At 46.1% G+C, this 15255-nt stretch overlaps 1 protein-coding gene across 1 annotated transcript in view; it reads right to left on the bottom strand.

Annotated features, from left to right (window-relative positions):
- CFAP57 (cilia and flagella associated protein 57) overlaps nt 1–15255 on the bottom strand; it is a 65702-nt gene that overhangs the window by 33819 nt on the left and 16628 nt on the right. Inside the window, exons 6-11 of the mRNA XM_081818267.1 lie at nt 13142–13281; nt 11991–12156; nt 11155–11268; nt 8065–8277; nt 6503–6676; nt 3715–3876 (exon numbers count right to left, since the gene is read on the bottom strand). Coding sequence (XP_081674393.1) covers nt 3715–3876; nt 6503–6676; nt 8065–8277; nt 11155–11268; nt 11991–12156; nt 13142–13281 — 969 coding nt within the window. The remainder of the gene's footprint in view (nt 1–3714; nt 3877–6502; nt 6677–8064; nt 8278–11154; nt 11269–11990; nt 12157–13141; nt 13282–15255) is intronic.

The raw sequence follows: 15255 nt of genomic DNA, 5'->3' as shown, positions 1-15255 counted from the left end.
TCCTGTGACCCTTCCCTTCCCATTCCCAGCACTCATGACCCTGCTCACTCTGCTCTACTTTTTACTATTTTCTTAGATCTAGGCACTTTCCAATACAATTTATGTATGATTTTGTTTATTGCCTTTTGTCTTCTTCCCCCATTAGAATTCAAGCTCGAGGAAGGCTGAGATCTTTGTTGGCTTTGCATACTGATATACAGAAGCGTGCCTAACACACGGTAGGTACCTGAAGAACATGTGTTGAACCATGATGCCTGCCCCATGGAACTTACTACAGAGGGAGTCAAATGACATCATTACAAGTTGCGAGAGATGCCCAGAGCCAGGTGGTTCCACAAGACTGTCAGTGTGTCCCGCTCAACATCTGTCATGCCTCTTCTGGCCTCACTATCATTACTTTAATTTGGGTCCTAACTCTTCCTGCCTTGCTGGCTCCTGTGTCTAGTGACTACTTCTTGCAATCTGTTGTATTCACTGATGCCAAAGTTTTTTAAAAATACCGTGAGACACACACCTTCATTTCCCGAAAAAGGTAATGCTGATGACAGAGAGGGGGAGAACACAGGTGTTTTCCTCTCGCTCATCCACGATCACCCCTCACCCCATGCTGCGTATCCCCATCTCATCTCTTTTGGCCCATCTCCCCCCCCCCCGACACTGACAATGTGTTATGCACATTTCCCCATTCCCGGCCAGTGGACAAGTGTGAGCCTGGCACAGAGGGGAGACTGAGATGAGGGACGAACACAAGTTGCAAGGGCAAAGGTGGGGATGAGAGAGGGGATGTTTGGTCAGGGCATTGCGTATGATGTCGTATGGGTGGGAGGCAGAGGGACAGGAAGCCTAGACCGGGTCAGGCCATCAAGGTCCTTGCCAGCCATGATAAGAAATTAGGATTTTCTTCTACAGGGCCTCTGGAGGTCCTGTCCAACCTGATTAAGCTGATTTGGTCTCAGAAAGGCCTCTCTGGTGGCAGTGTGCAGCTCAGGCTAGATTCAAGCACTAAGGCAGAGGGATTAGGTGTGTGTGTGGGGGGGTACTGCACAGTCCAGGTGGGGGTTGGGGGAGGAGAGTGGAATGGAGAGATTCAAGAGCAAGATTTTAGGGAATGTGGTGCCTGACTGGGTGTGGGGTGAAGGGGACAGGGCTGTGGATGAAGACCATCTCCTCGGAAGAGCGCTCCCTGCAGGTTGCACTTGGCCTATCTTGCTTCAATGCTTTATCCTGGGTGCCTAGCGCAGAACCAGCAACATAGCACTAAATGAATGTTTATCAGATGAGGAGGTCACCCTGGGGTCTGCCTTGGATTGGTGGAATACATTTATTGATGGGAGTGCTGGTTTCAGGCACATGCTCATCATCCTTCCTCCCTCCCTCCCTCAGTCTGTTCTCCACCTGGCTGCAGAGGTGGCTTTCTATGATGCAAATCTCATCAAGTCATTCCCTAACTTAGATCTCTCAGCAGGTCGTTAGGAACAATGTCCGAAGTCTAAAACGTGGTGTAAAAGGCCCTCACAATCCCCCTCCAGCTCCAGCTCCACATACCCTCTCTTCTCTGGCCCCACCTAGCCAGGAGCATCTTCCCCAGAGCACCTCTCTCATCCTTCTGCACGCTCATTCCTTGGTGTGGAAGACCTTTTTCCATCTGTTCCTGAAGGCTCCATCCAAGGCTCACTTCCTCTGGCACCACCTGGCCTGGGTCAGTGTCCCTTCCCCTGTGACCCCAGAGCATCATTCCTTCATAACACCTGTAACACACTTAATTTCCCTTTTTAATTTTACCTGTGCCTCCTTCCCGGCTACAAGCTAAAGGCCCCTGCATATCTTTCACTTCTGTCATCCCAGACCTTAGTACAGTGTCTGGTACATAACAGACCCCTCTGTGAGTACTAGTTGGATGGATGGATGAATGAATGACTGAATGAGTAGGTAAATCATGTCCTGAGAGACAGTTACATAGAAAATCATATTATATAAAGAGAAAAAGAGAGCCAGGAATTCTGGAAAATGTGACTTTTATTTTTAATTTTTTAAAAAAGATTTATTTATTTGAGAGAGAGAGAGAGAAAGAGAGCAAGCGCACGCGAGTGTGGGAGGCAGGGAGGGGCAGAGGGAGAGAACATCCAAGCAGACTCCCACTGAGTGTGGAGCCCGGCATGGGGCTCAATCTCACAACACTGAGATCATGACCTGAGCCGAAATCAAGAGTTGGACACTTAACTGACCGAGCCACCCAGGAGTCCCTGGAAATGTGAGAGAGAGCTGGGAGGGAGCTGGGAAGGACAGAGAGGCTCAGAGGGAATAAGAGCGTGGTCTCACAGATGTAGAGAGAGAAGGGGCTCCAGGAAATGAGCAGAACATATGCTAGTCACTTCCAGCTTGGCAGCAGTTCTGCTAGGCCAAGCTGGGGGCTGGGTTGGGAGTCAGGCCTTTGGCACACCCTGAAGTCTCCCAGTTGCTCTCTTCCCCTACCCTCTGGGAGGAATGGGGGAGAAAACAGAGAGAAGAAGGAAGAGAGGAGACATACTTGCCTGCCTGCCGTAGGTCAGACCCTGACTCTCATAGGCTCTCCCTCATCCTTTCCTCCCACTTTGCCTTTCCTGTAGAAAGTTCCATGGAGCTCTAGCAGGGATCTCTGGAAATGCCTGGGTCTTATCATCCTGCTTTGGGGCCATTTTTTGCATGGCTGTTCTGATGGTTTTACTCATCTCTACTTGACTATGAGTTTCCTGATCACAGGGCCCAGGCCTGTCTTTTTACACATGCATCCCTAGTACCTAGCAAACGCAGGTATTCAATAAACACACTCGAGATTCTGGATAAACAGCAATGAATGCATAGCTCTGCCATTCTCTGTAAGCCTTGTGAGTTTCCCACCCCTTCGGTGTCTCCCTTAGGGAGCGTGGTGCAGAGCTAGCTGCCCACTCAAAACTCTCAAAACACATCTTCCCAGAGTGTTTGATGCATTCATAGGAGGGAGGGCCCTTTGGAGTAGTGATTAAAAGAGTAGGCTCTAGATTGAATCTAGAGCAGAACTCTAGTCCTAAAACATGTCACTTAACTTCTCCAAAGTCACCTCTTGAAACATGGGGAGAATAAAAGTATCTTTTTCATAGAGATGATGTCACATTTAAACAAGAAAATACTTGTAATTAGTACAGTGCCTGGTTCATGGAAAATCTAAAAAAAAATGCTGGTTATCATTACTTTTATTGTTTTATTATTAAGAAGACTGGGTTTCAGGGATGTTTTCTAAATACTTCATTTTTTTAAATAAATAAGGCTCCACTAAGCAGTTATTAAGTTTCACAGATACAACTGGCATATTCAGCTTGTCAGTGCCATTCTGTAAATATGTATCGACTGTCTTCCATGTGTCTAGCAACTGCTGGTCACACAAGAGAACAGCTTGTCATGGTTCCTGCCCTCCAAGAGGGGGAGGAGGAGAGCTAGTTCACAGGCTAAATGTAGAGCAGAGTAGGAGTCAGGATGACCAGGGGCAGGATGGCGGGCAGGGATGAGGGTGGAAAGAGATCCAGCCACAGGGAGGAGAGCAGCATGGTGGTGTGGGCCGGAAATGTGCAGGGAGCATGGGAGTCTGAGTGGGGCACTGGGTGCAGCCAGGCGTACAGGGCCTCGAATGCCAATCCCAAGGGTTCGGACACAGTCTGGTAAGGGACTTCCACGTCCCTCTTCATTCGATCTGATTCTTACCTTCTCTTCCATGTCTGTTTTAGTAACAAGCACCTCTTCGGCAAAGCCCACTTCCCTCTCTCGCTTGATTCCCTGACCATCCTTATCAAAGACCTTCCAGGTAAACAGGCAGCCATCCTCGGCAACGGTCAGCAAGAATTGGTCATCAAAGGTGAGCAACATCTGAGGAGAAAAAGAGCTTAGAGAGGAAGCTTTCAGAGGTCATGGATGACCAGAACTGATCTGGCTATGTGCGAGGTCTTCATTCAGGCAACCCTGAGCGGGCACACCCTCACAGGCAGGAAGACTGGATCCTGGGTAAGAATAAGACAGGGAGCTCTCATAAGCTTCTGTTAATGAATAGAGGAAGCAAGACTGTGTTTATGTCCTCTGTGGATTCGGAATCTTAAGAGTTAACTATTACCTGGATTATAAAAAGAACTCTCAAAACTCAGCAGTAAAAAACCCAAACAATCCAACTAGAAGGTGGGCAAAAAATATGGAGACGTTTTACCAAAGGGGATATACAGATGGCAAAAAGCACATGCAAAGATGTTCAACATTATTAGCCACTATGGAAATGCATATTAAAACTATGGGGAGATATTACTACATACTTGTTAGGACAGCTAAAGTAAAAAATAGTGACAATGCCAAATGCTGGCAACTGGATCTTGCATGCAGTGCTGGTGGGAATGGAAAACAGCTCAGCAGTTTCTTAAAAAACTAAACATAAACTTATCCTGTGATCCAGCAATCATTCCCCTAGGCATTTATCATGGAGAAATGAAGGTCCACACAAAAGCCTGCGGATGATGGGTCGCAGCAGCTTTATTTGTAATAGCCAAAAACTGGGAAAAAATGAACTATCCTACAACAGGTAGATGGTTAAACAAATTATGGTGCATCCATGCCATAGAATACTACTCAGTAGTAAGAAAAAATGAAATATTGATACGTGAAATAACTCAGATGGAGCTCAGGGGTATTGTGCTGGGCGAGAAAAGCCACTGTCAAAAGGTCACATAGTGTATGATCCTATTTATATAAAATTCTCAAAATGACAAATATGGAAATGGAGAACCAATGAGTGTTTGTGCAGGACTGGGGAGGGTGGTGGCTGTCACTATCTAGGGCAGCACGAGGGGGCTCTCTGTGGCCATGGAGCACTTATATATCCTGACTGCAGTGCTGGTGACAGGAATCTATGCACCTGATAAAATGACATGGAAACACACACACACACATATTGTACCAACATCAGTTCTTCTGGTATGATACCATTCCACAATATCGCACCAATAGGTACATCAACAGATGTACCTACTGGGGGAAACTGGGAGAAGGGCACACGGGACCTCTGTGCTCTCTTCGAGTTTCCTGTGACTCCATAATTATCTCAAAATAAAAAGTGAAGGCAAAAGAATCAATGATAAAAAGGCCTTCTCATAATCAGCGATATGTGTCGAAAACCTTACAAATGGCAATGCTCTTCCACGCAGGAATTTCACCTCAGTCTAGCAACTCAGCCTTTGGGATGATCAGAGATGGCCACGGGACTCTGCAGAGCAGCATACTGGTTAGAATCCAGAAGATCATTAAATGCCCAGTTGTAAGAAAAGAATTAAATAAGTTATGGTCCATCATTTGATAGGACATTTGTGTAGCTACTAACATCATGTTTTTGAGGAATATTTAATTATACAAAAAAAATGTTTATAATAGCATTAAGTAAAAAAAAGCAGACTACAAAAGAGTACATACAGTATAGTCTCAATTTATTTAAAATGCACACAGAATGTACACAAAAGAGGAGAAAATGCATCAAAATATTAATGATATTATTAAGAGGATTTTTATTTTTTTCTTTTTTTAGAGAGAGAGAAAGAGAGCATGGGCATGTGAGAATGGGTAGGGGATGGGCAGAGGGAGAGAAAGAATCTCAAGCAGGCTCCCCATCCAGCACAGAGCTCCTCACGGGGCCTCGACCTCACGACCCTGACATCATGACCTGAGCCGACATCAAGAGTCGGACACCCAACCACCTGAGCCACACAGGCACCTCGAGGATTTTTATTTCTAAAATAGACATGCATTGCTTTTGTAATCAGAAAAATAAATACCTTATCCATAAAACTTCATTGCTTTGAAGAAAAGAGGGGGATTTTTAAATTTACTTTGAGTGTAAGACTCAAGCTCAGTACAGGAATGTTCTAGTTGGTAATGAAAAATCCTTTCTTAATAAGGATATTGTCTGCAGGCAAGCCAGTGTACAGTTTGGAACATCCTTCAAAGCCTTAGGTGTTGCAGTTGTTGGAGGGACAATTTACAAATGTGTACTCATGCTATTCTGTGAGGGAAGGCCTTTTGTACCTTCAGGGAGGGGCAGGGGCTCATCCCCTGGGCTTTGACTCTTTTTAGTTCAAGGCACTTCCTTGGAGGAGGAGACATGTGTGTCATGAACAGCACTCAGCGGATGGGAGATCTGGGTGGGATGCCTCTAGCATCTCTTAAATGGCCCATTATCATGCATAATATTATGGTGAGCAACCTTGTACAAGAATCTTTAGATGTATTTCTGATTCTCTTCTAGGATATATTCCTGGGAGTAGTTTAAATAAAGAGTATTAGTAGCCAATCAATGGTCATTGAATGGGTGGTTGGATGAATAAAGAGGGAGAGAGGAATAAGGGGAGAAAAGCCACTGGGGGGTTGAAGGGATGAAGAAGGTGTGTGGACGGCAAGATCAGATGGACCCAGCAAAGGCTAGTTCTGGGCATGGGCCCCCAAGCAGAGGGTCCCTTCTTACCTTGGTGATAGGACCTGCGTGGGCCTGGTACTCATTGAATTCTTTCTGCAAAGGCAGTGGGTACTTCATCGCGCGAATGGTCCCCACTGAGGTACCCACAAACATCATGCGCCCGGAATGTGAGATGACAATGGTTGTGTAGATGACATCAAATGCTGAAACCTCTCGAAGGACCTGCGACACAGACGGCTCTGTTCAGGGTGAGGGGCTGAGCTGTGCCCCCGGGGTGCCCACGTCATTCCCTCCTCTCCTCTAAGAGCAACATGGGGGCAAGTTCTCTATTGAAAAAAATGTTTTCCTATTCCTTACAGCACCTGGCATAGTGCCAAGCACAGAAAAGACACGAATTAGTCGTTCGTGGCTGCCTGATTAGTGGACAGACAGCTCGAGGAGTTAGGAGCAACACTAATAAAAGGAAGCCTTCAAGTAGTACCATTTTATGGCTTTCACATGTTGTAACTCATTCAATCCTCACAAAAAACCCTTTGAGGTAGTTACTGTTGCCCAAACCCCAGGGACAGTGAGTAATTTGCCTCAACTCACCCACTGAGTACGTGGCAGTCAGGCCCCAGTGTCTCTGCTCTTGACCGCTGTGCCACCTTGCATCTCAAACTCAGAAGGGGATGTGGGTTCTACAGTTATTCAGCAGTTACCAGTGTCCCTTGCATAAAGAAAACCTTACCAGCAGGGAACTCATTTGATTTTTCACTTGCTAACTCCCTCACCTCCCCATCTAGCCACCCAACCGCACATCCCCCCTCCCACTAAACACTTGTTGAATGTTTGCGGGCTAGTTAGTGGGGATACCAAGAGGCTGAACGGCGGGCCTGCCCTGAAGGAGCTTTGTTCTGGTCCAGCCCTGGAAAAGCCACGACAGAATTAGGACTAAGCTACTCAGGGGCACAGTGGAGAGAAGCCCTCCTCTCAGCTGTGTCCCAGTCATGGGGAAACCTGTCTCAGGTCAGTTTGCTGCCATGGTATCTGTGCCCTTTCCCAGGCACCAGCGCCAGGATGGTAACAAGCACCCAAGAGAAGCTGGAGAAGCCAATGCAGGTCAGCTGTCGCTGGGTGCCCAGAGAAGGACACAGCCACGTTTGTATGAAGAAGTGTCCTTGCTGATCTCTTCTCTCCTCCCTCAACTCTTTGGAGCCAAATGAGGTAGTTCCTAAATTTCAGAGTTTGAGGGTTTCAAACAAATATGGTGGCAAGCCGAGATGATAGCAGGAACTGTAGTTCTGTTTCTACCCCAGGGTAAGCGTGCAGTTTAGAGATGCTGCTGACCGACGGGCCTGGAGGGTGGAGGAGACCTTAGGGCCCGCCAGCAAAACGGAAGTGGAAAGGGGCCCCACAGTTTAAACCAGTCAGGTAAGCCGCTGGGCAGGAAATACCAGGCGTAACAATGACTGAGCTGACCCAAAAGGCATGAGGGGCGGGATGTTATCCCGAGAAGAAGGGGCCCTGTTCTCACGAGCCCTCTTCCCATCACGCTTCCTGCGGCCCACATGGAGGCTGTCTTCTGCAGACCCAGGCAGCAGCCGGGAGGTGGGGCCCGGCCGACTCACCGAAGAGTCTGCAATCTCCTTGAGGGTCTGGTCTGATCCAACTGCAAAGATAATTTTGGCATCAGGGGAGACAGTAACACAGTTGTAGCTGCAGGATTTCAGCACGCACTCTGTCTCTCTCTTTCCAGAGGACAGATTCCATTCATATACGGCACCATCTGTGCCGCAAGAAATTAGTTTGCTGTCGTCCGCATTCCACACAACTGAACGAACCTACAGGGGATGAAGACATACTCAGTAAAAATATGCATGCACGCGCACACACACACACACCCCTCCTTCGGGAAAGGAGGGTGCACTCCTCACGTGTTCCACTAGACTGAGGCAGCATGTCCTTTCCTGGTGCGTGCCCTTCAGCAAGCACAAAACTGACTTTATTTGGAACACGGCATGAAGAAGTCCACCCTCTGGTCACTGTCTAAATGATGGAGATATTGGTGGAGAGCAATTAAGAGAAGGCTGGTATGTCCACGATATAAGCAAAATAGAAGAGCGTAAGAATTTTATAGAACAAGGGAAAGAGACGGTCAGGAAGAGCCCTTCCACAATCACAGAGACAACTCTGGGGGTCGGGAGGGCTGTGTGCATGTGCTAAGCCACACCCACTCAAGAGCAATCAGAGCAGGATATGGGGAGAACCTGAAAACATCTCCTAAGCTGCACAGGGATCCCTTAACACAGCCTCACTGGCACAAGGGGTTTAAACATAACATCCGACCAAATGCTAACAGAATAATAATCTCCTCTGGTGCACGGGCATCTCCCAGGAAGCCAGGTTTAGAGATAAAAATCACACTTACTCCTGGCAGCCTGGAAGACTGTATGCATGACTAAGGCTGCACTCTCTTGGGTACAGTCAGAGAGAGAACCTCCAAACTACTAGTCAATCTCTGGCTGAACAAGTGAACAAAAAGTGTGAACTCCATGCACTGTGACAACAGCCTCCCGGCCACACAAATCCAACAGGAAAGGGTGAAAGGCTACCTGGCTCAGGGGGGCTAAGGACAATCTGTGACTCATAAGTGGCTCAGGTCAACCCAGGGGCAGCCCCCAGGTAGCCAGAAGGAAAGTAAAAGAACAAAAATCTGAGCAGAGACATCAAGGCTGCACACTGCAGGGGAAAGAAAGACTTCTCAGAATTAGTTCAGCCAGGTCACTAAACAAAGAAACAACTTTCTAGGCTTTCCCCTTTGTCATATTTGTAAGTCCCTTCTCCAGGAGTGAGAGACCTGCCTCCCATTATCTTCAGTATATTTGCTTATTTTCTCAATCTCCTCATAAGTAACCAACCTCCTGACCCACTGGCCACCTCTTTTGGTATTTCCAGGACTCCAACCCTGTCGGGCACATCCTTACCCACCTCCTCAGCTCCCTCTCCACCACTTAAATTGCATTGTCTGTTCTTACTATGTAAAAATACACGTGAAAAAATATAGTGACATTATTTCCAGGAGTATTCCTAGATTCACTATTTTTAATAGTTTATCTGAAAATTCTTTGAGTTTCCTACATACTCAATCATGTTATCTGTGATGATTTATTTATTCCTTTCCAATCTTTATGCCTTTTATTTTGCTATGGTCTGAATATTTATGTCTTTTACCTCCCATCCCACCTCCCCTATGGTTCATATGTTGAAATCCTAACCCCCGAAGATGATGGTATTAGGAGGTATAGGGCCTTTGGGAGGTGATTAGATCATTGAGGGTAGAGCCCTCATGAATGGGATTAGTGCCCTTATGAAAGAGGCCCCAGAGAGCTAGGTCACCCCTTCCACCCTGTGAGGATATGAGAAATCTGCAACCAGGAAGAAGGCCCTCACCTACCCATGCTGGCACCTGGATCTTGTGCTGCCCACCCTCCAAACTGTGAGGGAAAATTTCTGCTGTTTATGAGCTACCCAGTCTGTGCTATTTTGTTATAGGAGCCTCATGAACTAAGACGTATTTCCTTTTCTTGCCTTATTGCATTGGTTAGGACTCAGTATAAGGCTAACAGAAGGCATCATGTTTCATTCTCTATCTCAGAAGGAATGCTTTCATAATCTTATGATCAAGTGGGCTGTTTATTGTAGGTTTTCTTAAATATCTTGCATAAGATTTTTAATAAATAAAATGAGAAGTTCCATTATTTTTTGTTTACCAGCTCCTTCTGCCACTTCTGGAATGTGCCCAATGTTCCAGCCATGTATATCCCAAACCACTACCCTATTTTATACTCCCATCATCTTTAACAAGTCCTTCTGCCTAAAATGCCTTTCTTTCTCAAGTGCTTTTTCTCTCCAAATTCTTTTGCCGACTTCTTCTTAGTCTTTCAACCTTTGGCCCCTCCCTTCGCTTCATGCCCCACCTTCACTCTGTCTAAAAACTATTGGTTTTGCTGCCTAAATATCTTTTGAATCCACCTACCTTTCCCCATCTGTCCCACCTCCATCATGGTCCAAAATAGTGTAGATATCCACAATATTCTCTTTACCATTTCCATCCCGTCCCTTTCAATACATTCTTCTTTCTGCAGCCAAAGTAATCTAAAATGCAAATCTGGTCGTATTATTCCCTGCCCTGAAAGTCTTCAATGGTTTCAAGAAACAAGGAGGAGAAAGACCATCTTTATCTTTTTTATCTTTAAAAGGCCTGCAAGTTTCCATGCACTTGGGCCCCTGCTAACCTCACCAATCTCAGCTCGCTCCTGAGTTTCATTCTGATATCTATGTTCCAGTCCCACAGACTTTCAGTTCCTCTGACAGCCATGCAATCTCACATCCCAGGGTCTTTGGATTCTTATCTGCAATGATGATCTCCACCAGCTCTGTCTGGTTAATTCCTTCCTACTCCTTTAGGACCCAGCCTTTGTGAACACCCCAATCTAAATTATGCTAACTCTTTCATTATTTACTCTAACACCCCATGTTTTTCTTTCACTGCATTTACTGCAATTAGTAATTAGTCTGTGCTTTTGTTTTATTGTCTCTTTCCCCCACGTAAACAGTGAACTCCAGGAAGAAAGGACTCATTTCTCTTTTGTGCACTCGGTGAGTGTAATGCTTGACTCTGTGGCCCTTATTTCCCTGGACACTGCTCACTCACTTACCTTCCCTGTGTGTCCTTTCAGGTTTGAGATGTTCTCCAGGCTTGTGGTGGTAAAAATGTGAATCACATTTCCATTGACCGCAGCAAACAGGTGACCCCCATTGCTAAAGGAACACTATAAAGAAGCAAAACAAGACAGCAAGAATGAAAGAAAGAAATGAGCAGTCTGGAGGTTACAGTCAAGAGCTCCTTTTCCTAAAGAGTTCCAGCTAAAACAGGTGTGGAAGTGGGAATTGGGGGAAGGCGCAGATAGGACTGAGGACTGGCTGACATCTTCGCTATTCCTGTAGCTCACACTGGCCAAGATGCCGCCACTGCCAGGTGCACTGACCATGAAGCTGCTTAGATGGTAGAGCACAGCACTCACTCGTCTCTGTAGAGGTTTCAGAGTGGGGAAGCAATTCCTTCAGTCACTGTTTGGTTTCTGCGGTCATCTCAGGGGGAAATGTGATGGGCTGCTTCCTGCCTCTCCCTGTTAACGTGCATATTCCTTGGCCCCTCTCAGTCTCCAACCTCACCTTTCCAGCTGGGACCCTGAGTCTGAGACAACTTTCCTTTTTGATGCTTTTTTGTTCCTCTGCAATCACAGAGATGATTAATCACACCTGGGATCTCACAAGGTTTGGGGTTCAATGAAATATCTTGATGAGCATGAGAAAAATGAGATGGAGCCATATGCTCAAGAAGTGAGAGAAGACCTGGATTTCTTCCTTTTTCTTTTAAAGCCACTGAAGTTCTCTAAGATAGGCTTTGGTCTCACCTCGCCAGAGTGTGGTAGTTCTTGATATTTCAACCCTCGTTTTCTAAGAAACTGGACCTTTATCTCCAGCATCTTACCTCCCTGCATCCTCTGACAGAGTATTCTTTGAAAGAACGTATGTCATCAATGAGTAGATTCATAAGGCGTAGTTTGTCAGCAAACCCTACTACAATGAAGTGTCCAGACGGGTGAAGGCTGATTGTATATGCCTCTTCCTGGTATTCCTTAAATAGCTCCAGTGTGCTGTGAGAGAGATCGATTACTGAATTAGAAGTCCAGCCTGCTAATTCCCTTGAGCCCTCCACTGTATCTGGCAAATACTTTTGTCATAGCATTTGAGATACTTTATTGCTTAAAATGATTGGTTCCTCTTTTTTCTGGACTTTGGTTATTTGAGAGTGTCCAGCAATGAGTATGGAAGATAGGGGAAGTGATCAATGAGCTGTCTAGTGATGCTGAAGGCACGGCTCCATTTAGAATCCCCAAATCAGAAGGATCACACAGTTTCTTTTCAGCAGCCCAGCAGCTATATACAAAGACCAAAGATATTCTGGTGTGGGGCCAAACTAGGTTGGAGATTCTCAGGGAATCTATGCCAGGAGGATAAATTCACTAGGGAGTTAAGGGTGGCTGGGGAGAAGGAGAAATAGATGGAATGAGTGGTCTGGAGAGCTCCGTATGGTGAAAAACACATCTAGTGGGAGTGAGGGGATGGGAAAACTGGAAGAACATAGGAGGTTATATGAGAAGGTGAGATACTGCAGTGTTATCTTTATGTCCCTAGAGTCCAGCACGGTGTCTGGCATGTGGTAAGCACTTAATGAAACACAAAGCAATTTTCTAGGCCAAGCACGAGCAAAAAAGAGAAGAGAAACATGTAAGTTGCCTGGCTTGATTTAAAAAAAAAAAAAACTTTTCCGGGGCGCCCAGATGGCTCAGTTGGTCGAGCAACTGCTTTCAGCCCCAATCATGATCCCAGGGTCCTGGGATTGAGCCCTGCTTTGGGCTCCCTGCTCAGTGTGGAGCCTGCTTCTCTCTCTGCCTCTGCCCCTCCTCCCACTTGTGCTCTCTCTCTCAAATAAATGAATAAAATCTTAAAAAAAAATCTTTTCCAACTGAAAGCTTCTAAGTAATTACATTTTAAAACTCTCTAATTAAAATAATTCACATGAACAAATTTAACAACCGAAATCTTGCCTACTACAGTACCAAAGCCTTTCATCCTTACTTTGATTCATAATTCCAGATGCGAACGGATCGATCCAGAGAACAGGTGGCAATGAGGGGTTTACGAATGCACGTAGCTAGACCGGTGATGGATGCCGAGTGCAAGGGGTACATCAGATACTCGAAGTGAGCGGGCTCCCCCTGGAGAAATCACAGAGTGAGATCTGGCAGAGTGAGCAAAAGGCTGGCTGTGCACTTCAGCTCTCAGTACTACCCTGAACATTCGTTAGCCTGGGTGCACAGGAATCAGGCTGTAGGAAGACTGCTTTAATATCATGCATGTTTTCCAATGCTACTCTTATTTTGAAACATTATCTTAATGGCGATAAAATATTTTATTCTATAGATATACCAGAATTTAATATAGATATACCATTCTTCTACTGTGGGAACATTTCAGTGGATTCCATTTATTTTTTTAAGATTTTATTTGTTTATTTGACAGAGAAAGACACAGCGAGAGCGGGAACACAAGCAGTGGGGAGCAGGAGAGGGAGAAGCAGGCCTCCCGCCGAGCAGGAAGCCTGATGTGGGGCTCGATCCCAGGATCCTAGGACCACGACCAGAGCCGAAGGTAGACGCCGATGACCAAGCCACCCAGGCGCCCCTCCATTTTTTTGTTGTTATTGAGGAGTAACACTAGACTAAACATCCTTGCATGTACGTCTGTGTACCTCTCTGATTACTTCCTTAGATCCTGCAGTGTGAGTGTACAACACTAAGCTTTTGAATGTGTAGGCATCCATTTCAAAAGACATCCATCTTGAATAAACATACTGTCAGCTGCTGGCAAAACCACCAGGTAAGGAAGTAGACTGCCCCCACCCATGGAGGTCCCTTTCTCAGAATGCCCTGGATAATTTAGATAATGACTGCTTGATTGCTCCCACTTCTCCCTTCCTGTGCTCTCAATCCCACTCTTAGGCTTTAAATTAGCCAATAAAGAGTGAACCCACAAAACCCTAGACATCCCACCCTTACAGCCTCATAAAGGCAACGCCCCATGCTCCCCACCATGACCTCACAGTGTGGCCCTAACGTGCGCTGTGTACCCTCCAGAGCCTGTGAGTAATAAATCATGTCCCCCAAAGTTCCCTGATGTTTTTCGCCGAAGTATCATAGTAAGAAACAAAAGGTCCGGTCCAGCCACATCACTGGCCCTGGTGGGAGAAACGTCTGGGGTTTGCTAGGAGTAGAATGGGTCTGGGCAAGTGCCTCCGGCATCCCTAGCCAATAGCATCACTATCAGCGGGCTGGGACTGACACAACAGATACATTTCTACAAGTAGAATACTGGGGGGAAAGGTCTTTCTAAATTCTAAAGACCTTGATAGGTATGCCAAATTTCTCTCCAGAGAGATGGTGTTGCTCTGTCACCGGCAGGAGTGAGAGCTGGGTGAATGATTTGAAATGAAAATGTATTCTGCTACAATGGTTGTGTGGGTTCCACATGTTCTGTAACCGGGGGCATTATCGCTGGGACACCCGAATGAGGAATGATGGCTGGGAAATTCAATGAAGTGCATTCCCTCAAATCCTGGCCCTTTCCCACTTATCAGCTTACCTCCATCCACTCATCCTTCCCTACTACCTCGGAGGAAAAGGTGCTGTGCTGGGGTCGGGGGGCAGGCACAATTATTCCCAATCTTTTCCATGTCTTACCCCTTCTTTCTCCAATATCTTCAACCTCCCTGTCTCTACTGGTACATTCCTATCAGCTTTTAAACACACCCAAATCTCGCTTCTCTTAAAAACAGCAGCAGTTCTCTTTCTTTTGTCTTTTTTCTGCACCTCTGCCTGAGAAGCTGTACAATGATGGAGAATCAGGGAAGCAGGCTTACTGGTTTCACTTAGAATTCATGACTGCAAGCCTCTAATGGACCCAGTAACTCCATCAGGTTTTTCAGTAAGTTCACTTTCTGAATCTACAAGAGATACTGATTTCATGCCATTTATTCTCTTTCCAGGCCTTCCAAACTCTCTTCGTCTTTCCCCCATTCCCAAAGCTCATCTGATGACCTTGCCTCCTATTTCCTTGATTTTGTATCTTTGTTTTCTTTATTTTGTATCTCCGGCACAGAGCTGCAGACTGTCATAATCAATTCATGTATGGTC

Source organism: Leptonychotes weddellii, chromosome 4 (assembly GCF_054177405.1).
Source record: "Leptonychotes weddellii isolate Sample4059 chromosome 4, ASM5417740v2, whole genome shotgun sequence".
Taxonomy (NCBI): domain Eukaryota; kingdom Metazoa; phylum Chordata; class Mammalia; order Carnivora; family Phocidae; genus Leptonychotes; species Leptonychotes weddellii.
This window is presented reverse-complemented; position numbering and strand designations above follow the sequence as displayed.